General features: G+C 38.1%; 2 protein-coding genes across 2 annotated transcripts in view; both read left to right on the forward strand.

The window, feature by feature from the left end:
- The first annotated feature begins 9,435 nt into the window (after positions 1-9,435).
- Positions 9,436-13,170, forward strand: LOC118820085 (proteinase-activated receptor 3). Its single transcript, XM_036588215.1, is given in 3 exon segments — positions 9,436-9,855; positions 11,239-11,351; positions 11,353-13,170. Coding segments are annotated over 3 exon segments (1,134 nt in total). The 5' UTR covers positions 9,436-9,797; the 3' UTR covers positions 12,316-13,170.
- A 4,987-nt stretch (positions 13,171-18,157) lies between these two features.
- The window catches only part of taf1c (TATA-box binding protein associated factor, RNA polymerase I subunit C), a 32,079-nt gene continuing 25,557 nt past the window's right edge, over positions 18,158-24,679 (forward strand). The window contains exon 1 of the mRNA XM_036587642.1: positions 18,158-18,539. Coding sequence (XP_036443535.1) covers positions 18,372-18,539 — 168 coding nt within the window. The 5' untranslated portion in view covers positions 18,158-18,371. The remainder of the gene's footprint in view (positions 18,540-24,679) is intronic.

Here is a 24,679-nt window from a genome sequence, read left to right on the forward strand (position 1 = left end):
ATAGGTATAAAATGAATATCCTCAGAATACATTTAGAATATGTTCAGAATGAATCTTAATAAGGCACATGGAAAACACTCTGCTGTTGTAAGTCTAACTGTTCAGTTCTCTTCATGTAGTTCTTCTGCTGTATTATTCAGGAACTTTTGAATGAAGTGACCTGCTTCAGTTCACTGCTGCTCCCACCATCTCTTAGGCAGCACTGCCCCCTATCTGTCTATCAGCTGAGTAACGTTTTGGTAAATGCTGCAGGAGAACCTTATAAAAGCCATACGCTGATCAGCCATAGCATTAAAACCACCTTGTATCTACACTCATTGTCCATTCTATCAGCTCCACTGACCATATAGTTTCACTCTGTAGTTCTACAGTTACAGACTGTAGTCCATCTGTTTCTCTGCGTACTGTTACTCTGTTCTTCAGTGGTCAGGACCCCCACAGAGCAGGCATTATTTGGGTGGTGGGTCATTCTCAGCAGTGACACTGATGTGGTGGTGGTATGTTAGTTTGTGTTGTGCTGGTGCGAGTGGATCAGACACAACAGTGCTGCTGGAGTTTGGATTTCACTAAATTTGTGCAAGCACCCATATTTTAAATTTCTCAGCACACGACCGTTTCTGCAAAATGATGTAGAACCGGGATTTTTTTAACATACCTACAACGTCTAACATAACATGAAGAGCAAATCTGTCCAAACGGGCCCTGAATGAGTTAAGTTTGTGTGTGTGTGTGTGTGTGTGTGTGTACATATGTGTCAGAAGGTCAACCCAAGCAAACTGCTGAGGAAATTCAGCGTGTATGTGTTTCTTGTTACTGTAAGTGTGAGCTAAAGCTCCTAGGGGAGCTCTGATCGTGCGCTAGGAGCTGAACAGGTTTCTTTCAGAATGTGTTCCAGCCTTTTGCCCCACATGGAAAAAAAATATATGGACATATATTTTTATATATTTGAAATACATATCAAATACATTGTGATCTATGCTAAAATACATTCCAAACACTAAAATATATTTCAGAATATATTGCCATATTAACCAAATATATTTTAAAATACATTTTGAAGTGTTTGGGGGAAATATTATACACTGAAATATGCTATAGAAAAATAAATGTATGTAAACGTGTTCATCAAATACAGTGTGTTCAAATACTGAGTGTGTTTACATGCACTCGATAATCCAATCATTATCAGATTTCTGCAGTTATCTGATTATTCAAATGGTCATGTAAACACCACACTCCGATCTAGAAATCTAATTAAGGAATCTGATAAAGAGGCTGGATTTTAGCTCAGTAATCAGATTTCTCAGTGCATGTAAACTCAGTCTGCGCATGAGTGAAAACAGACTGGAAATAAGTGAGCAGCGTCGCCTCAAAATGCAGCAAAACACTTTTGGAGCGACAATGAAACCAAATACATTCTTGGCAAAATGAAGGATTTAAATATTCTTCATCTTCTAGATGATGTATGTTCATATTTTCAGGTAAAGTGGCGCAATGTTCTAAAAAAAAAAGCGGTCATGAAGTTTCTTGGCTGGTTGTAAATCAGAAATCAGATTACTGTCTGATTCATGTAGACCTGGAATTTCCCCGTTATCTGATCACTCAAGTACATGTAAACGTGTTGATCGGATTACTGACGAAATCTGATTTTCTGCAGTTACCGGATTATTAAGTGCATGTAAACACACTCAGTGTCTAATGCACTGTTTGCTGTCTGATACCTTTTAAAATCAATTTCCAGTATCTTCATTTTAAATATGATCAAATAGGTATTGATACTCTGTGAAAATGCAGTTATGATTTGATATCTTGTTTATCTGAAATACATTATGTGATATATTGCCATATAGAACCATATACAACATAACATTTCACCATTTAAGCATGCGTTTAAGAACTGATGGTTCTAAGTAGAACCATTATGTTTAATAAAGAACCCTTGGAGAACGAGTGTAGGTCAGTGTTTCCTAACCCAGTGGAGAGAGAACCTCAGTAAATGAAGAAGAAAGTAAAGAAATGGGGGTTTGTAAGTCATTCAGTTTAGTTTATGACTGAGACTCTGAGCCTGGATGACCTGTTGTATGAAGAGCGCTGAAACGGTTCTCTCCAGATGTTCTCTCTTGCTCTAACAGCAAGCTGGAACTTAATGTTTTCACACTGGTTGCACAAACTTATTTTAGCACCATCTGAAAGCTTAGTCATAACACGCCTCTGAACAGGGCTCTGTAGGGACGCCGACATGTTCACCTCTACCGAGAAACAATCGCTTTGATAGAAAGGGAAGCGGGATGTTTCTCTGCCTATGCATGTGGTTTTTGTGTGCTCCATTGCTGTTTACCAAAGAGAAGGCCCTGCAAACTGGGGGGCCACATATGCGTCATACAGCTGTTCCAGGCCATGGGTTTGTTTATCTGCATGAGTTTGTGTGTTTTTCCTCTTCCTCTCTTTGTCTGAGTCACTGTACCTCTTGCAGTTCATATCAACAGCTAAATTATTCACTGATAAGTGGGAAAAATTAGACTTTAGTTTTTTAGAATATTAACCTAATCTGCATTTCACTTAATACACACTGAATAGCCTTGTTTCTACACTCACTGTCCATCTTATCAGCTCCACTGACCATATAGTTTGGATTTCTGTGGACTGTTGAAACTGCTATGGGAGCTAAACAGCCATCTACGAGTGGCGATTGTCGGGGTCCAAGCACCTTATGGACCCCAAGATCAAAGATCAAAGTTTTTATTATAAATGTTTGGTCTCAAAAGAATATGCCTGCCAAATTTCATACACATTGATATTTTTACCTTGGTATGATAAGCCACTGATTTTAACAAATAAAGTTCCTAGAAAGGAAAACAATATTTGGACTTGATTTGTATTTGCATCGTTGTTGACCAAAATGAATCAAGGTGGGGCTAGGATCAGTGTGTATATGAAGTACGCAGCCCAAAACTATAAAACATACTCTACTTAAGAATCTGCTTTTGTCTAAACTAAATATATGTAGTCAGATCCATAAGTGTTTGGACAGAAACTATTTTTGTCACTTTGCATCTGGACACCACCACTAGACTTGGTTTGAGAAAAATATTGCGTTAATTGTTACTTTGCATTTTCACAGACTCAAAGGTAATCGGACAGTTGACTGATAAGCAGTTTCATGGCCAGGTGTGTTTTGTTCCCTTGTTAATTTGTGACCAATTAAGGAGAAAAAGGAGTTGATTTCAAGTGTTGAATATGCATTTTAATATACAGTCCAAAGACGTGTCAATGCAAATTGTGTCACTGTCCAAATACTTATAGACTTGACTGTATGTTCATGATTATATGATCAAACACTGGAATACATGATGAAACGACTGGAATATACAATGTTGGGATACTATATTTAAAAGTTCTAAGTTCTATATCTATCACTCATTACCAGCCCAAGTTAAGAGGAACATAAACGCCTTGACCGGGGCAGCTTTGACTTAGTGACTTCACTAGGTCCCAAAATCTGTTACTGCCCACAACATCCTCCTCTATAGCGCTGCACACCCATGTGTGAGTTCCTGACATCACCACAACCCAACACATCACACTTTTTTTCTGAGAACATGGGTGGAGCAGTTGTCAATCTCACTGCTTGGTTTAAATGTGGTGCATTTAAAAATAGCTCTTCAAGGGTTCTTTAGTAAAGAAAATGGTTCTTTTGTATGATTAAAGGTTTCTTTGCATCGTGAAAGGGTTCTTCAGATTGTGAATGTGCTGTAGATGATTTTATATATATATATATATATATATATATATATATATATATATATATATATGTACATTCTATATAGAACCTTGAAAAGGGCTCTATACAGCACAAATAGCAAAAAGGTTCTGCTATTGTTACAATGTCAAGCTTGTAATGATATATATAATATACCCTTTTAGGTGCTATATTTGCATTTGCACTAGCAAAACAAAATGAAAGCGTTGTTTGCATTGTGAAATGGTTCTTCAGATTGATGGAGAATGCGCTGTAGATGGTTCTATATAGCACCAAAAAGTGTTCTTTTACTGTTAAGATGTCTAGCCCGTAACAGTACAAGAACCCTTTTTTGGTGCTATACAGAGCCCTTTTCAAAAAGGTTTTGTATAACCATATAAAACACATTCCCCATCATTCTGAAGAACTCTTTCACGATGCAAAGAACCCTTTAATCGTGCAAAAGGTTCTTTGAATGTTCTTGGTTCTATACAGAACCATTTTCTTTACTAAAGAACCTTTGAAGAACCATCTTTTTTAAGTGTGTAGGGAACCATAGAAACCATCTAACAACATCATAACAACCACCTGGGACACCCTAGCAGCCACCTAGCAACAGCCTAGCAACCACCAGGGATACCATAGCAACCATTTATGACCAGGGATGCCATAGCAACCGTTTACAACCATCTAAAATACCATAGTAACTGTATGTTGACACCCTAGCAACCACCTGGGAACTGCTTAAGATGGGCAATCACCTTTCTAGTTATCTGTTGTTGTTGTCAGCCCAGAAATTCGATATCAGCGCGTCCTTAGTTTCTCTCTGTCTTCTGCTTTCTTTCCCGCCGTGATTTTCAAGCCAAATAAGTTCTGCTTTTCTTAACAGCAAGACGTGCGCTTATCTAGAACAAAAGCAAGTCATTTAGCGAGGAGAGATGCTCTTCAGGCCGTGTGAAGCCACACTGCAGTTACAGGGTTTGTTTTTCTAACAAACTGAATTAGAAAAGGCAAAGAGAGAACAGCTGAAATAACCTCTCCCTCATGTGCCTCATCAGCAGGCTGTCTGACAGAGCCAGGCCAGACAGCCAGAAGCAGAACATTATTGCAGAAGTTCTATAAGTGGACACAGAGTGAGTTCCGCTAAACAAAGTTCACTGTAAAGTGTTCTCAAAAACGCTCTCTCTAAAGGCCACAGCACAGTGACCAGTGACCAGGTGGGCCTTACCTGTGTTATTGGGAAGTGGTTAAATGCTCTTCCCCATTCACCGTGTTCTAGAATGTTCTCCCCCATTCACACTGTTCTAGAATGTTCTCCTCATACACGGTTCTAGAATGAACTCCCCAAATTTATGCTGTTCGAGAAGGTACTCTCTATACATAGTTCTATGTTGTTCTCCCCTCGTTCTTACTGTTCCAGGATATTTGACCTGTGCACAGTTCTAGAATGTTCTTCTCCTTTTACGCTGTTCCAGAATGTTCTCCCTGTACACGGCTCTAGAATGTTCTCCCCACACATGGTTCTAGAATATACTCCTCCATTTATGCAGTTTGAGAATGTTCTCTCTATACACAGTTCTGTATTGTTCTTCCCTCATTCTTAATGTTCCAGGATATTTGACCTGTGCACAGTTCTAGAATGTTCTCCTCCTTTCACACTGCTCTAGAATGTTCGCCCCGTACTCGGTTCTAGAGCGTAGCCCTCCATTTATGCAGTTTGAGAATGTTCTCTCTATACAAAGTTCTACATTGTTCTGCCCTCATTCTTACTGTTCCAGCATATTCTCCCAATGCACAGTTCTAGAATTTTCTCCTTCTTTCACACTGTTCTAGAATGTTCTCCCCATACACAGTTCTAGAATGTTCTCTTCCTTTCATAATGTCCCAAAATGTTCGCCCCCCCAAATTATGCTGTTCTAAAACATTCTTGTCCTTTCACACTCTTTCAGAATGTTCTCCCCATACACAGTTCTAGAATGTTCTCTTCCTATCACACTGTTCCAGAATGTTCTCTTCCTATCACACTCTTCCAGAATGTTCTCCCCAAAACACAGTTCTAGAAAGTTCTTTTCCTTTCACACTGTGCTAGAAAATTGTCAACATACACTGTGCTAGAATGTTCTCCTCCCTTCACACTGTTTTACAATGTTCTCCCCCAATTTATGCCGTTCTAAAATGTTCTAATACTTAACAGTTTTCCAGAATGTTCCCACCGTAAACAGTTCTACAGTGTTCTCCTCATTCTCACTCTTCTTGTATATTCTCCCCATTCACAGTCCATGATTGTTCTGCTCCTTTCACACTGTTCAAGAATTTTCTCCCCATTCACAGTTCTAGAATGTTGTCCCCAATTGATGCTGTTCTAGATTGTTTTCTTCCTTTCACACTGTTCTAGAATGTTCTCCCCATACACAGTTCTAGAATGCCCCTCATTCTCACTGTTCTAGGATATTCTCCCTATACACAGTTCTAGATTGTCCTCTTCCTTTCACATTGTGCCAGAATGTTCTCCCCACTCGGTTCTACAATGTTCCCCCATACACAGTTCTACAATGTTTTCCCATCATTCTTGCTGTTCCAGGATATTCCCCCATTCATACTGTCTAGAATGTTTTTCTCCAGTTCAAGCCATTTTAGAATGTTCTCCCCATTCACATGGTTCTAGAATGTTCTCCCACTTTCACACTGTGTCAGAATGTTCTAAATCTGTTGGTCTGAAAATATTAGCAACACCACAAACACAACAGCGTCATAGATACACAGAGATGGAGGTTCTACAGATGGTGCCGGCACAGATAGATCTTGGAAAAAAGCTGCTTCAGAGATAACAGGGCAGGCCTATACATGCCCCCCCCAGGAAAATGAAGACCACCGAAATAACTGAAGAAGGTGCCATGACCCAGGGGTCAAGCTTATAGGCCTTGGCTAGGGAAAGCAGGTGACATCAGCATGGAGCAAATAACGCTTGAGGATCGCTGTCGATGGCCTGCAATTAACTATTTCTCCACCAAATTAATCAACTAAGTATAACTTAAAATCCCAATTAACGTAATGAAATATCCTCACGTTGGAAGAGTGTGTAATAATGTCAATTTATTTTGGATCCGTAAAACGATGTGATGTATTTTTTTTCTATCATTAGCTTATAGTGATGACAAAATAGTTCAGCTTTAGTGTTCGGGAAATTTAAAGTATTTTGAGTAACGGATTATAGCCGTGGCTCAGCCAATCCGATTTTAGAACTGGAAAAGCCAACTCAGCGTTGGCATTTGTTGGGAAAAACTGAACATTGAAGTGGTTTCCTAAAATCTGGTGAAGTCCTTAGAGAATAAACAGTGGCCAGAGGAACAGAGATGGACATTCTCATTTGTTTGCATGAAGTACAAAAAATCTCACAGCGAAGCGTCTTTATCTCACACAGACAGGCGGTTTCCTTCAGATAGCGGCCCAGCGTAGCTCCAAATCCCTCCTGACCTCACAGTCACAAGCAAATAAAACAAGCCTTCTACTAGACAGACATAATCTGAGTCACATATTTCCTGCGCGATCCAATCTGTGTGTAGTCCGCAAGTCATGTTCATTTCTGGGATACATTAGCCAAAAAGAACACACACGGATCAATTTTCAGTGTAATTTAACCCTTTAAAGGGTGTAAGAGAATGGTGGCAGTTCAATTCCGCACATAATATAACTCAAAGTAGTTATTGGATCATTAAAAGTAATTATTGAATAATACAAAGTAGTTATTTAATAATTCAAAGTAGTTATTGGGTTATTCAAAGTAGTTGCTGGATAATTCCAAAGAGATATTGTATAATTCCAAGTAGTAATTGGACCATTTAAAGTAGTTATTGGATAATTTAAAGTAGTAGTTATCCAATAACTATTTAAAGTAGTTATTGGATAATTCAAAGTAGTTATTGGATAATTCAAAGTAGTTATTGGATAATTTAAAATAGTTATTGGATAATTCAGAGTAGCTATTGGATAATTTAAAGTAGTTATTGGATAATTCAGAGTAGTTATTGGATAATTTAAAGTAGTTATTGGATAATTCAGAGTAGCTATTGGATAATTTAAAGTAGTTATTGGATAATTCAGAGTAGCTATTGGATAATTTAAAGTAGTTATTGGATAATTCAGAGTAGTTATTGGATAATTTTAAGTAGTTATGGGACAATCCAAAGTAGTTATTGGATAATTCAAAGTAGTTATTGAATAATTTAAAGTAGTTATTGGATAATTCAGAGTAGCTATTGGATAATTTAAAGTAGTTATTGGATAATTCGAAGTAGTTATTGGATAATTTAAAGTAGTTCTTGGATAATTCAGAGTAGTTATTGAATAATTCAAAGTAGTTATTGGATAATGTAAAGTAGTTATTGGATAGTTCAGAGTAGTTATTGGATAATTTAAAGTAGTTCTTGGATAATTCAGAGTAGTTATTGGATAATTCAAAGTAGTTATTGGATAATTTAAAGTAGTTATTGGATAATTCAAAGTAGTTATTGGATAATTTATAGTAGTTATTGGATAGTTCAGAGTAGTTATTGGATAATTTAAAGTAGTTATTGGATAATTCAGAGTAGTTATTGGATAATTCATAGTAGTTATTGCATAATTAAAAGTAGTTATTGGATAATTTAAAGTAGTTATTGGATAATTCAGAGTAGTTATTGGATAATTCATAGTAGTTATTGCATAATTAAAAGTAGTTATTGGATAATTTAAAGTAGTTATTGGATAATTTAAAATAGTTATTGAATAATTTAAAGTAGTTATAAACAATTAACAGTAGTTACAAATAATTCATAGTATGTACTGAATGATTCATAGCAGCTGCTGGGTAATTCATTATAGTTACTTAATAATTCATAGAAGTTTCTGAATAATTCCTAGCAGGTACTGGATAATTCATAGTAGTTTCTGAATATTTCATAGTAGACAGAGTAATTCATAGTAGTAAATGGATAATTTAAAGTAGATACTAAATAATTCATAGTAATAAGTGGATAATTTAAAGTAGTTATTAAATAATTCATAGTAGTAAGTGGATAGTTTAATGTAGATACAAGGTAATTCATAGTAGTACATGGATAATTTAAAGTAGATACTAAATAATTCATAGTAGTAAGTGGATAATTTAAAGTAGATACTAAGTAATTCATAGTAGTAAATGGATAATTCAAAATAGATACTAAATGATTCATAGTAGTAAATGGATAATTTAAAGTAGATACTAAGTAATTAATGGTAGTAAGTGGTTAGTTTAAAGTAGATACTAAGTAATTCATAGTAGTAAATGGATCATTTAAAGTAGATACTAAGTAATTCATAGTAGTAAGCGGATAATTTAAAGTAGATACTAAGTAATTCATAGTGGATTCTGAATCATTCATAATAGTTGCTAATAACTATAATAATAATTGATGTTACTGAATAACTTTAGTAGTTACTGACAAACAAGCCTTACAGGCAGTCAGATTCAGGAAAATCTTAAGAAGAATACGGGGTTAAGTGAGGCATACAGACATAATAATTATGTAAGTGAGCTACTCTGCTCTAAAATAAGCTTTAACACTGGTAAAAACAATGTATTACTGTGATTACATACAGTTGTAGATTATAATAAGTAAGTGTAGTAAAAACAAGCAGCAGACAAGCTCTGGAACGTACAAGTGTGTGAGAAAGGGAATGAGCTGACATGTGAAAACAGCACAGATGACTGAGATGTGGTGATGTAAGTGCCGGGGAATTTCACTGGATGGTGGCCTTCAGGAGGTGGTGAGAAAGGGGGCGAGAAGAGAGAGAGAGTGAGTGAGTAAGTGAGAGAGAGAGAGCGTAAGGCAGAGAGAGCATGTCAGGAAAAGAGCAGAGTAGTGCGATGTGAGCGGGGCTTATTTGTTTTAAGTGGTCTCACACTGACAACAGGAGGTGGGCTCGGCGTCTTGGTGCTTCATAGCGCTCACCCTGAGAGAGCTTTCTAAGAGTGACAGTGAGAGTCAGACAGACGACAGTTTTCGATTTGAAAGGACTGAGTTAGTCGGTTGGTCTAGCCATGGGAAAAACACTCCTCATTGTCATAATGACTGTACTCCTCCTGGAGCTCACGCGAGGTAAGAGAAAGCTATTTTAACCATGTCCTCTTTCTAACACTCAGCTATGTGAGTGTTTTAGCCCTCCTTTATCTTTAGGGTCTATTTGACCCCATTCGATGTGAAACATCTCTAAATAAATGGTGGACATCATTTTTTGGCTTCATATTTAATGACTTTTCCTAATTTAATTGTGACAACTAGGTAAAGATCACACTAACATGATGATATTGAGATTGTTTTCAATGTCCTGTACACATTTCGCCTGCATCATCAGTGTTCCTTGGGGTCAGTTTGACCCCAGGCTGGTCAAGCTGTATAAAGCATAAATATAAATTATATATTGTTGTGGTTGGTTTGGATGACATTGAGTTCACTATAATGTGCAACTTTATAATTTTCAGAAACTTGCCCCTGCTTTAGGGTTCTAACCTAGCAGAACCACACCTGTAGTAGTCTGAGAACCACTAATAGTTCACACCACATGGGGTTCCCAGAGCTTTCATTTTTCCAAGAGGTTTAAATTACTGAGATTAAACTGAACCCAAGGATAAAAGATGTTAGTAAATCTAAAGATAACAGGAGAGCTAAAGAGGTAAGTGTTAAACAGGGTTAAATATAGATCACAGTTTGTAGTTTGTGGTGTTGGTTAGGTTTAAGGCAAGCCTCTATAAGTCCTGTTCAGTTTTCTAGGCTTCCTATAGGTCAGTAATATACTTTCAGTAGCCCCCTGTTACAATATGGCATGTAATGTTGTAGCATCATATTGGCACAATTGGAACAAAACCTTGTAGCTCCAAAATGGTAACTTTACAGGAGAAGGGAAAGCATTCTTAACCCCTTAAATGGCCAGGACCCATCAGCGTTTAAGGAGTTTCATTATACACCTCTAAAACTTTAGAATACATCAGGTACTTTACAATGAAGTCCATGTAGTTACTGAATAATAAGCCTTAGCATGTAATAAGCCTGGAATTTTAAGATATTAACTTGGAATGGAGGTCAATGTAACTGTGTTACCATTTCATTTGAATGAATTTTTACATAAAAGGTAGCTTGTGTTTGAAAAAAAAATGGCTAAAAAAGCACAAAAGTGATGTGTTTTGTACAATGAATGATAGATTATTGATATGTCTATATTTATTCACTAACTGACAACTTACTTGTACACGTTTGTGAGATAAACTTACAAAAAATTTATTTTTAGAAGCTTACAAAGCAATGTTTAGGGTTACTTAGCAATACCAGATTGGAATATTTGGAGTACTGGATTTTTTTGTTCAATTTTATTTTATTCAATATTTGCCAAGCCTGTAGTTTCAGGTCAGTCCAGAATAAAACATAAGAAAAATAAGAAAAAAAATTGTTTCTGTGTCTGTTTGACTCTTTTCTCCATTCAAATAGGGACCAACAGAGGGAAGAACAGGCATAACAGGACGGAGGGGATCAGCCCGAGAACTTTCAGAGGCCAAACAATCCCCAGTCCAGCTTCCCCTCCCTCCAAACTCCACGGAAACTCTGCCATGCTCGTCCCCCTCTGAAGTGGTTGAACCAGGACTGCGGTTGCTCAGCAACAGCACGGTGATGTATCTCAGGGGCGCTCTGAGCACCCGGGCCATTCCCGCCGTTTACATCGTGGCTATCGTCGTTGGAATTCCCGCCAACGTTGCTATCTTGGTGTCGATCGGTGCTAAAGTGCGGAGGGTGTCATCGGCCATATTGTACTGCAGCTTAGCGACGTCAGACCTTCTCCTTCTCCTTAGCCTCCTGCTGAAGATGCACTATCACTTCGCCGGCAACGACTGGACGTTTGGCGAGGCCGCTTGTCGCCTCGTCACCGCCTGTTTCTATGGTAACCTGTACTGTTCAGCGCACACGCTAGCCTGCATCAGTGTGAAGCGCTACTTAGCCGTCGTGCACCCGTTTTTGTACAAGAGCCTGCCCAAGCGCTCCTGCACCGCCTGGGCCAGCCTAGCCGTGTGGGTCATGTTCTCTATCGCCATGGTGCCTGAGCTCCTGGTCCGTCAGAGTTACAGAATCCCTCAGCTTGGGATCACCACCTGCCATGATGTTCTTCCGGTTGACCAGGGCAGCTCTAACTTTCTGGTTTATTATAATCTGGGCCTGACTTTGTTAGGCTTCCTGCTCCCCCTGATGGTGACCACTGCATGTTACACCTCCATCGTCTGGGAGCTGAACCGCTCTCACCGCGACTGGAGTCTTTACATCAAGGCCAGCACTTTAGTCTTCTTCATCTTTGTCCTTGGCTTCGCACCAAGCAACTTCATCCACTTCCTGCACTACGTGCAGCTGTACTCAAGTGGAGCGGAAAACTTCTACGCCTACTTCAACGTCGCCGTGTGTCTGTGCTGCCTCCACAGCTGCTTGGACCCCTTTCTGTTTATGCTGATGTCCAGGACTGCAGGCTCAAAGTTCTACTTCATGATCCGCAAAGGAAAGACACTCAGCATCTCCACTTAAAGTGTAATTCAATCAATTTTACTAGATTTCTGTGTAATTCAATGGGCAAGATGTAAACAGTCATTCAGAGTGGTTTGGTGTGAAATGGTTGACTGTAGAGACTGTAGAGATTTCTTTACAGTGGTGGTGATAGGACACAAAAATACAACACAAAAATAGACATTTTATTTACTATCCAAAATGTACACGTTTATTTGTCGAGTTTTATATATGTTGATGGTAAAATAGTTAGAAAAAAACAAGTGTTCTCTGGGGACTACTTTGCCTAATAACACCCCTTCACCATGAGTGCATTTTAAAAAACACATTTTTAAGCCAAAATCTTGTCTCAGAAAATTGGGCAACAGACAGTGTTTCCTAACAGCTTAATAAAAAGTAATAACTTTTGGTCAGGGAGCTTTTAGAGGTGGACGTCTGGTTACTATCACCACCACTGTGAACAGTTCTGACTCACTAAGTCAGAAAAGAGCATTTCACATTTTCAATCCACTCTAAATGGCCTTGTTTACACTAATTAAAAAGAATTGCTGGAATTCCATTTTAAACTTACTGGCCAACTGATAAGGTACCACTTCTGTTCGTGCTAATGTCCAGGCTGACCCATGACCCACTTAAATCAACAAGTATAATCAGTACTGATGCTGATATTTACAAAGTGGGAGGGTGGATGACTGATACAGCCATGCTGTTGCGTTTGATTAAGTACTGGACAAATTCATTTGAAAGAAATCAGAATCGTGCTTCATATATACTAACAAACTGAGCACAACAGCACAGCCAAGAGCAGCACTATTAGTTTGTGATATTGTCTTTTCTACACTCTTAAAAATGTTGTTTTGATGATGTTTTTTCAAGGGTTCTTTAGTAAAGATAATGGTTCTATTTAGAACCATAGGTTCTAATTGCATGCTTAAATGGTTCTTTGCATGGTGAAATGGTTCTTCAGATTGGTGGAGAATCTGTTGGTTCTATATAGCACCAAAAAGATACTTTTGTTGTTATGAAGTCAAGCTTGTAACAATAGCAGAACCCTTTCTGGTGCTATGTGGAACCCTATACAACACATTCTCCATCAATCTGACAAACAACTTTACCAAGCAAAGTTCTATATAGGACTCATATTTCTAAATAGAACCATTGCCTTTACTAAAGAACCTTGAAGAACCATGTTTTTTATCCACCATTGGTGGCGCATAGCAGACACTGACCTAGTGGCTAGATTTGCTTGCCATTACATGATGTATGGACTCGAGTGAGTGTGCTATCAAACAGAGAACCTTTTCATTTCTATCATGATTAGACTTGGATGTCTGATAATCTCCCAAACAGTCTGTTTCGATATATCAGTCCACCACCACTAAAGAACTGAGCACAAAAAGTGGATTTGGGGTTTCGTTTAAAGGTGCAGTGTGTAAGATTTAAGGGTATATATTAGGAGGAATGGAATATAGAAAACAAAACCATGTTTTCATCAGTGTATAATCACCTGTAACTATAAATCATTGTGCTTTCGTTAGATTAGAATGAGCCCTTCATATCTACACATGGAGCAGGTCCTCTTCCAGCAGAGGCCGCCATGTTTACCGCCATGTTTCTACTGTAGCCCAGAACAGACAAACTAAACACTGCCTCTAGAGGGCACCTTTCACGTTTTTACATTGAAGCGGCAGCTTGAATTTGGTAGTGCTATAGCACCGGTTGGAAATGTACAAAGAAAAAGAATCAGTGGTTGCTGCTGGCGCTAGCTAACCATTTTGTGTCGTGAGAAGTTTGAGAACCTAAGTTTTGACAAATAGAGGCTCAAAATTATTATTTAGCACAAGAAAAAGCGAGGTAGGGGGTAATCCTTGTCGTCAAAGAGGTGAAAACATGAAGCAAAGAGAAATCAAGACGGCCACAGCAGTGAAACCAGACGGCTACATGCTTGGAAAGGGAGGGGTACTCGGTTGGTTGCAATCTGCAACCTCACCACTAAATCTTCACATTGCACCTTTAAAATCGTCTTGCGTCTGCAAAGAACAAAAAGACATTTGGATACTGGAATTGAAGAAGTTGTTGAGTTCTGGATCGAAACCGGAACACGTGTGGTCAGTTTTTTTGTCCATTCATGTACTTTCATCAGTAGGAAAGTAAAAGATTTGGATTTTGGTCTGAAAAGTTCCAGCCGTTTGGCTTCAAACTGTAAAGCAGGCAGCAGCCATTATGCATGGAAACAAATCAGGAGCCGTTTGAATAGCCGGGACTGAAAGGGGCACAATGTGCTGCCTGGACTGTGATGTATGTTTGTGTTGATGAAGGGGGGGTGGGGGTGGGGGGTTAGAGAAGATGGAGGAAGTTGGCACAAAGCTACCCTTGTTGATCAAGGTGAACCTTGTACATAGATCTTTTTTTCTGTTGTACAGAGACTGTGATCATTTCTGTTCCGCTTAATGCTTGACATTTGTGTGTAAGCGCTCTTTATGTTGCAATGGAATCATTAAAGCTAATAACAAAGCTAAAATTTACACCCTGCTTTTCCTGTGTGTGTTTTTCCCCATCTAGTGAGTGTCTTGCTCAGTGAATTGCTGAATTACATGTTTACCACTTGTGAGCTACTGATTTAGAAGGGCCTAAAATAATAATTTATTCAGTCGTCTGTGTTATTAAATTGTTTTGGAGCCATTTATAACATTTAAATTGATGTTTTTATGAGTTGAATTAGGCAAATGTTTTGCCCAAAGTAAGTATTTACTATTCATGTCAAGGCAGACAATGAAAACACATATTGTGTGATTTAGGGATACATGATGATGCCTGAATCATATCTGTATTGGCAGATATCTGCTTAAAAAAATAGCATTGGACAGATCATTTCAAACCATGTGATGATGGTACCCTACAAAGGCAGAATGTGTAGGTGACGCAGGGTCACTGCACTAAAACATCTGCATTTTATTCATTTTACTGCTCCACCTAACCCACATTACATTTTTGTGCGATGCTAATACAGGTAGATCTGTTAACATAATGTCCAGGTAGGTTTACTCCTAATTTCTACATTTAAAGCTCCTCTATGTAAGTTTTGGGGATTTGGAGACCTCTCTGGTGAAAATGTGTAATGGCATACAATGTGCAGAAGAACATTTGAAGAGTTTCATTCCAAAAAGCATAACAGACTAGGGCTGGACGATTAATTTTTGGACGAATTTTATTTTTAATTACAATTTTGGCTTCCAACGATTATGAAAACAAGATAATTGACATAAAATTAAAACATTTAATGTGCCTTTTCGCAATGATGCTCGATGTTTTTGTTTTGCCTGGTGCTATAAATCCAACGAGACCCTTTTCTTTACAGCAGAACTAAAAGCCCAAACTCATCTAATTTATCTTGGTCTAATTTATTATTATTTATCATTTTTAGATATATTTAGTAGTTTGTAGTAGGTGGTGGACTACAGCACAAGCCATCTTATTCATTTTAATTTATTATATTACTTATTTTAATGTATAGATTTATATATTACGTATTATTTATTTTATTTCATCAAGGAAATTATTCTTAAAGTTTAATCATGTATCATGTTTCCAAAGTCAGTAATTGATCATGGTAAATAATTGTGATCTCAATACTGACCAAATTAATCATGATGATCATTTTTGCCATAAGTGAGCATTTTAAAATTCATTTTTGTATGATATATGTTGTTGGCAGTGGGGTTTACACATGCAAGTAATATCAGTGCAATATTATGATTAATACCACCTTTATTAAACAAAATAAAAATGTGCTTTCCATCATAAACTGTTATTCTTAACAAAAACGTATTATATCCAAAACTGTTACAAATGTACAGCATTTGGAATGAAACCTTTCATTTTGTAGCACAGGTTGTGCTTCGGTCCTCTTCCTCAAGCAGATGAATTAAAGGGGATTCAAAGAGAACTCAGTCAAAACTTGGTGAAGGACGTGTCTCTGAGGATGTGAGTGAATTATCTACTTTTGTCATCACATCTTTATGAGTATAGTGTTGATTTTGAGATCATTTGAGACCTAAACATCAAGCTGGACCTTCTTTTTGAGACTTTGATTGTGACGTTAAGACATAAAGACATGTGACACAGCATGGAAAACTCCCAACCTGATTACTCTGAATTTTGGATGAGTGTTTTGATTCTTCTGAGTCAATAATGATAATTCTTTTAGAAAAATATCTTACATAGTGCAGCTTTAAATGCCTCTGTGTCATCATTGGAAGATATGTGCATGAAAAATATCAATATCGGTATGATTTACTTTTAAATTTACATCTGATTACATCCTAAATGAAAGATACAGTATAGACAAGATAAGATACGCACTAATACAAAACTACACATTTCATTTTGACCATAAAAATGAAAATTGGGTTAAAAGAAATACAAACAATAGCCATTGAGGCAACTTGAAATTGTGTTTAAAATGATAAGACATATATATATATACACACATATATTTTACAATTATTTTATTTATTCCCAGTATTGGTCCCAGTATTAGTCTGTTTCTGGTGGTGGTGATTTGTATCTGGGGCTGTTTGGCCCGAATTGCTCATGGCCTGATCGAAACTGAAAAGAGCAAGTGGACTGTAACTAACTCTCTGGACAAGCAAAATCTCTCTCTCTCTCTCTCTCGCTTCTCTTCCTGTCTCTTGCTTTTCCTGCACTTCTCTTTTTCACATCCTGTTTGTCATGAAAGCAGGTTGAAAGGTTGATAACGTAAAGGATGGTTTGTTGGGGATAATTTTAAATCAGAGATTAGACACGTCTTCCTGCACTTTGCTGTTACTTCCTGTGATGATCTGGCTGCTGAGCGATATCATAGTGCAGTATCTGTGGTCTCACATATGTCACTTTCTGCTGTTCTTCTTTCTCAGCGTTCTGGGTGGTTGGGCTTCACAGGGCTGATTGTGTGCTGGGGCTTCCCGACCGTCACAGGTATTCTTTGGGTATTTTAGTGAAAAAAGGACTTCACATGATAAAACTGGCAAAAAAATATTTTTATTAATAATTACAAAAAGTAGGCTATGATGCTGAAACTACTCAGTCACTCTATGGACCCCACAGTAAGAACTACACAGCTGACACCATCACATCACACAGTGGGAATGAGCACTGTTTCAGGATAGATTTGTTACAGGATTGGACCACATTTCCTTGTCATAAACCATAAAATTATACCTGAAGAGAAAATCTCGTCCTGTGATTCCAGGCCAGGAAACGAAACAATATTCTATGATTTGCTTTTAAATATACATATATTTACATATTATTCTTGAAAGATGCATGTGGCTAATACAAAAACTATCAATTTTAACCCATATACCCATGAAAACTCTAATGTATGTAGGTAAAGCATAATAAAATAATGTTATCTAGATGCTATACCATTGGTACTAAAACAAAAACCAGGAATTACAAGGCGAAAAAGAAGTTTTTGTTAATAAAACCTTTAAACCCTAAAAAAAAAGTCTGGTTGTTGTAGTCTAACTAAAAAGGTTATGACACATTAGGGCAAAACGTGTATACATTTTAAATAACTCTACAATAAAATATACTCAATGTGATGTAACTATGCAGCTTGTCAACATAATAAGGAACCAGAATAATTTGAAATGTTTTCACTAAATTTCAAATAATACTTTCAAAAATGTGAAACAGAAATTGTTCTTCTGTTATTACAAGTTCAAAGAACTCAAAATGACTTTCTTTTTTCAGTTTAAAAGCACAACTGTTTACAGTGTGACTAATTAAACCGGGGCTTTTATTGTGAAATTTGACGTTCCTGTCAGTGTCTCGTCAGCTGACTGTCCCCGAACCGATGTGACGTAGTTTGTTTGGCACGCGCGCGCGGCCGGCCACCATGTGCTCGGTTTATTCAGGCAGCGTCGGATATAAAAGTCCTTAAAGTGATGCTGTGGTTTTTTAAAAACATGAATTAGAGCAGGTTCTGAAACATTCACGCGGTTTTATAAAGAGAGTTTATCCAGAATAGTAACGAAACCGCTGCTCGGGCCGAGCGGAGGCGGTCGGGGCACATGTCCGGACTTGTTTCGGTAGCGGGGGGCAGCATGGACAACAAATTCCCGGCTCAGCTTTTCCCACATTTTTACCTCGACGGACCGCCGGATTTGAAGCCGTTGCACCTTTACGGTGGCTGGGGCTCCTACGGACAAGTGCTGCGGGCAATCTCCAAAACAGCTCAGGTACAGACAGAAAACTGATACACCCATTTTCTATTTTTCCCGTTCCACCTTAAATGATACAGCAGTTACATTCGGGCGCCTGGGGAGTCAGAATCTAACTGCTGCACCATTTAAGGTGGAACGGGAAAATTCGAAAAAGAAACTGGCGAACAGAAGGCCAACTTCAGCCTCGCTTTTAGCTCTGACTACACTCTTAAAAGCTGGTTCTTCAATGGTTCTTTCGTAAAAGCCATGGTTCTATGAATTTTATGTAGAATGATTTCATTCTTAAAGGGGAACTCCACCGTTTTTTCGAAATTTTCGTATAGGTAAATATTTAAGATGTAAACAGAGTCATTCAGAGTGGTTTGGTGTGAAACGCTCTGTTCTAGAGAAACAGAGTCAGAATTGTTCACAGTGGTGGTGATAGGAACCAGACGTCCAGCTCTAAAAGCTCCCTCACAGAAAGTTACTACATGAAATGGTTATGAATTCACTGCCTGATGGCTTCTAGTTTTGGCCCATAACGCATTTTATTCAGCTTGTTTCAACACATTTATACATGAAGGGTGTTTTATAGCAAAATGGTCCCCGAAGAAACCCCCCCCCACCACTGCTTTACCATCATTAACATTCCATATATAAAACTCAGAAGACTCGTGTAGGTTTACTGGTGGTTCTAGATAGTAAATAAAATGTCTTTATTTTTGTTGAAAACATGGTGACCCCTGGTTTCTTTCACCACCACTGTAAAGAAATCTGAGTCTCTACAATGAGCCGTTTTACACCAAACCACTCTGTGGAATGACACATCAACCACTGAATTATGGAGAAATTTTGAAAAACTGGTGGAATTCCCCTTAAAATGCCTCTTTGCATGGTGGAATAGTTCTTCAGATTGATGGTGAATTTGTTGTTTTTGAAAATGGTTCTATGTAGAACCAAAAAGGTTTTTGCTGTTGTTACAATGTCAGGTTTATAACAATAGCAGAACCCTTTTGGTGCTATATAGAGCCACTTTCAAAAAACCTCTATATAGAACTGTATACAACACGTTCTCCAGCAGTCAGAGAAACCAGTACACCATGCAAAGAACCATTTAGGCATGAAATGATTCTATACAGAACTCAAGGGTCTAAACAGATCTATTGGCCATCTTTTTTAAGAGTGTAGGGCTGAATGATTTGGGGATTTTTTTCTAACCAGTATTGTGACTGTAATTTAAATTATAGTTATTTTCTATAAATTAAGGACTATTTAAAATATTGTCGTATTGTTCACCTCTAAAAGGGTTTTCGGTAGCTTTTCTTGGACCTAACTCATTTTAGAGGTGGGTGATATGACCAAATGTAATTTCGTGATACTTCAGGAAGATTATGAGACCAATGTTGTCACAATATTGATTTTTTTTCTGACATCTTGTAAATTAGAACAGATAAAATAATGTGGTATTTTAAAAGTGCCATCAAAAACTATGAATCCAGTTACTTGTATACAACATTTCGCATGGATGTGTGTGTGTGTGTGTGTGTGTATATACACATATATGCACTTTTCAGACACACTTGGCTGCCTCAGCATCTACTGTATTATGTCTCAGGGTTATAGACAGTTAGGTGGAAGTCCAGGTAGCTGGCAGACAGTAACAGGACCACGTTCTATTTGTGGATTCGAGAGGCCAGACTAGCCGGAACGCAGTGCCTGCTTATGGATAAATCATACACTGTCCCCCAGTTATTACGTGTCTTTGGAGAAATGAGTAGCATTGAAGTCAAGACTGTTAGAGGTAGGGGTGCACGATATGGACTAGAATTGCGATGTGCGATAACATTGTTGGATATCCCGATATCGATGTGAAACACGATAAATTAAGATGAAAATACAGAAATTTAGTGTCTCTCTGAACAGCAGCACGTTCATTTGTTTTGTTTTTCACTGTGTAATGAATCCAGAATAATTCCAAATATTTTGCAGGTTTATTCAACAATAGATAAAATCTAAAATTAGATAACAAATATACAAGTAATAATAGTGCAAACATTTCGTGCAGTGCAAGGCTGTGTTCTCTCAACATTCAGTAATAATAAATAATAATAAAACAAATGAATAAATACATAAGTAAATAATAGAAAAATAGGGTTAAAAAATCAATTAAATAAAACACAAACAAAAGCTCTCTTTTCTGGTAATAGCACAAACTTATTATAGCTAGAGCTCAGCATCACAGAAGCAACATAGCCAACATAAAAGCACAAAAACTTGCAGTTTTTTTCTTAAAGTTAGGTATACTCTGTAAAATGCTGTTTGCCCGTACAACCTAAAAAAAAAAAGACTTCATTTGGTAACAGAGAACTGGGTTTATTTAACTCAAATAAATACTTTGAATGAACCATTAAAAGTATTTATTTAAAGTTGATTAAACACAGTTCAGTCTTGTTACCACATAAAGTAATTTTTCAGGTTGAACAGACAAACCATTGTTTACAGTGTAGAACTCTACAGTCGGAAAATATTAAAAAAATAAACCCAAAAACATGCCAACAGACTGCAAATAAGCTCAGCGATCCATTTTCATTTTTTCTATTAATTCTCCTGACTTCTACCTAATATCTTTTTTTTTTACATTTAGTCACACATTGGACAAATTATCATATCAACTTAATGCCTAAAATCTTAAAGATTTTTGGCCAAGAAAACCAGCATATTTACTTCGCTTGGTTTTAAGCATGAACGCTGACAGGTCACTACATTTCCTGAGGCACTGAAAAGTCTTTCAGAGGGTGCACTAGTGGCAGGCACACAAAGGTACTTCCTGGCAAGCACACTTCAATGAGGAAAGTTGAGGTGGTGCTTCCTCCACCAGGCCAAAGGATCTCCCTCACTGTCAATTGTGGGCATGAGAAGATAGCTGTTAAATTCTGATTCGACAACAGCTTGGTCAGTGGGTAGTGGTACAGAGGAGGATGTAGGGGGGATGGCAGACTGTAACAGGCTTCCTAAAGTCCTCTTTTTTCCTCTTCTCACTTGGTGCTCCATGGCTCTGATGAGACCCTGTCTGTACTTCTGCTGTGGCATCAAAAACAGGTTCCCTCTCCTAGAAAAGACATAGTGAAGGTTATTTGCAGCATGAGAAAATGTCTATAGTCGTGTCTAGATCATTCACAGCATTAAGGGATTTTTACCATTTGTGTTGTCTTCATTTCAGCCATCAATTTTGCCTTGATTTCTATGAGGTTTTCAGCACTGATGTAGTCTGCCTTGAACCTGGGATCCAGGAAAGAAGTGTCCAGTAGAGACTGTGTTGCAGAATCCTCATACTTCCTCTCCATGTAGTCCAGAATTTTTGCTTTGACTGAGCGTGTCAGCTCACCGTCCTCCTTATCTTCTGCAAGAGTCTTTGTCTTCAGCAGCTGAAGAACTGGGTGCACATAAGATATGCTCACATAATCTTCTCCAGACAGGGCGTCTGGAGTGGCTTCAGTGCCCTGTTTACTGATTCAAGGACCTCTATGTCCTGCCATGAAGGAACCAGATGTCGTGTATTTCTGTTCTCTGAGAGAACCTGTGATTTTAATTGACCGATTTTGAAGCTGAATAAAATTAAAGTGATTTAAAGCAGGTAAATATGATTTTATGACATGAATTTGCATATCATATACATTGTACGTAAGCACAGCCCACTGAGCCCAACTCTTCAAATAGCAAATAAATAAATCAAATACCAACCTTATTATAATTTCAGGTGTTGTTGTTCAGACAGTATGCATAAAAATAGGTCTCATAAATCAAATGATTACTGTATACAAGTGACTATATAAAATTGCTAGGAAAATGGTTGAAATTAAAATTAACACTTACCAATGGCAAGGTGGAGTCTGTGTCCAAAACACTGAAGTCTAGGCCAGTCGTTCAGTTCTGTGGCGTTATCCGTGGTAACACACACCAGGCACTCTTCGCGCAAACTCCAGCTCGTCAAAGCGTCTCGCAAGCCCAGAACTATGTTTTCCCCACTGTGTTCTTCAGGAAAATAGGATGTTTGCAAACATCGACTTTTCAGTTCAAAGCCCTGGTTAATGAAGTGAACTGTCAAGCTCACGTAGGGCTCCGTTGTTCTACCGGACCACAGATCCGTTGTACACGCAAAGAATTCAATTTGCTTCAGTTCTGACTGTACATTTCTAACGCATTGAGCGTACATCTGTGGTACAGCAACATGGGAGAAATGCCTTCGTGACGGAATCTTGTACCGTTTATCCACCTTGTTTAGTAAGTGCACAAAGCCTTCTTTGCTAACCATTTTAAATGGCACCATATCTTTAGCCAAGTAATATGTGATGGCATCGGTTATTTCTTTGTGACGCCGGGAGCCCAGATCATACGGAGTGACGCTTTCGAACATTTGAGCAATGGATTTTTGTTTTACACTTGGAGCTGCATCGTGACAAGAGGCGGATCCAACCGTGCTTTCAGACTTTTTTGCTGAACACTCCTCATACAGTTGTTTGTGGTTGTGTTTTAAGTGAAGGTTTGTCGTGTTCCCTGTGACTGTAGCCACAACGGCTCGACATTCTTGGCACAAAACCTTGGATTGAGCTTGGTCATCTCGACTAAAACCAAAGTATTCCCAGACTACAGACATGCCTCCCCTTTTTGGAACCAATTCCTCCTCACTTACGTCTTCGCTTCTCGAAGATTTTTCGGCACTTGGCCTGGCTGTGCTCGTTTTTTTTTCCGGACTAAGAAATGGCGTGTCTGATGAGCGTGTTCACCTCGCTCTGCCTCCTGCCTACTTACGTCACGTGATCATAGTCTGCAGCGTGAAGAGCTCCCTCTGTTGCTGCACGCGGATAATGCACGCAGGTGATGCAATTTGAGTTTGCTGTTATTCAAGGCGTTATCGTGGCTCTTTCAATGTGTTTATCCTGAAACCTCATATCGCGTTAACGATAAAAATACGATTAATTGTGCAGCCCTAGTTAGAGGCGAGTCTGAGCCGAGACCGAGAGCAGATTAAGATTTTTTCAGAGTGTAAAATTAAAAAGAGAAAAAGGTAAATGTTGAAATTCATTTATTATACATGACATATATTAATATGTAAGATTTTATAATACTTTTAATAAAATATCAGCCTAAACTTTATATTTATCGTTATTATTTATAGTCTTAGTTCAACTTTGCGTTGTAACTTTTGGAAGTAAGTAAAGATGAGGTTGTTCTCTGTTCCTTCTTCTCTAAAAGTTATTCAAAAGTCAAAAGCAAATAACATGCATCCATTTTTATAATGACATGAAAACAAAGTAATAACGACGCTCTGATTTACCACAGCTTTTTTTAAACATTGCGCCACTTTACCTGAAATATGAACATACATCATCTAGAAAACGAAGAATATTTAAGTCCTTCATTTCATCAAGCATGTATTTGGTTTCAGTGTTGCTCCAAAAGTGTTTTGCTGCATTTTGCAGTGACGCTGCTCACTTATTTCTGGTACTGCGGTCTGTTTCGCACATGCTCAGAATGAGAAATCTGAAAGAAATCAGAGTAAGAGTTTACATGCACCGAGAAATCTGATTACTGAGCTAAAATCTAGTCTCTTCATCAGATTTCTAGACCTTTTTCCAATCTAAGAAATCCGAGTGTGCTGTTTACATGACCATTTGAGTAATCAGAAACCTGCAGAAATCTGATTATGATTGGATTATTTAGTGCTCAGTGATGTTGAGGCAGGGACAAGACCATTAATTTAGGCTCTCAAGACCATACTTGAAAACCACAGTGCTAGAATCAGTGAATGGATTCAACATGAAGGCTCACTTGTAGATAAATATAGCAGTGTTGGCCAGAGCCCAGTGAACTAGCTGTGGGACTTGAGCCAGGATCAGGGTCTGACACATGAGTCTTGCTGCGTGTGTAGCTTCTTCTCTGACAGAGGTATTCAGGTCAAAGCCCTTAAGATTAAGGCAGTACAGATTTTCCATCGACTGTTAACCTGGAGGCCAGGTGTGAGGACAAAGTGGCTGACCATTTACAGTCACTCATGCCACTAACCAGTCCTGTAGACCTTCCTTCAAGTCTGACCAGCACACCGGGCTCTCTTACTAAGGATCTTAAATAGGAATTCCACCAAAAGCCCACCACGGTCATTCAGAGTCTTGTAATGT

The sequence above is a fragment of the Colossoma macropomum genome, unplaced genomic scaffold (assembly GCF_904425465.1).
Source record: "Colossoma macropomum unplaced genomic scaffold, Colossoma_macropomum, whole genome shotgun sequence".
NCBI classification, from domain to species: Eukaryota; Metazoa; Chordata; class Actinopteri; order Characiformes; family Serrasalmidae; genus Colossoma; species Colossoma macropomum.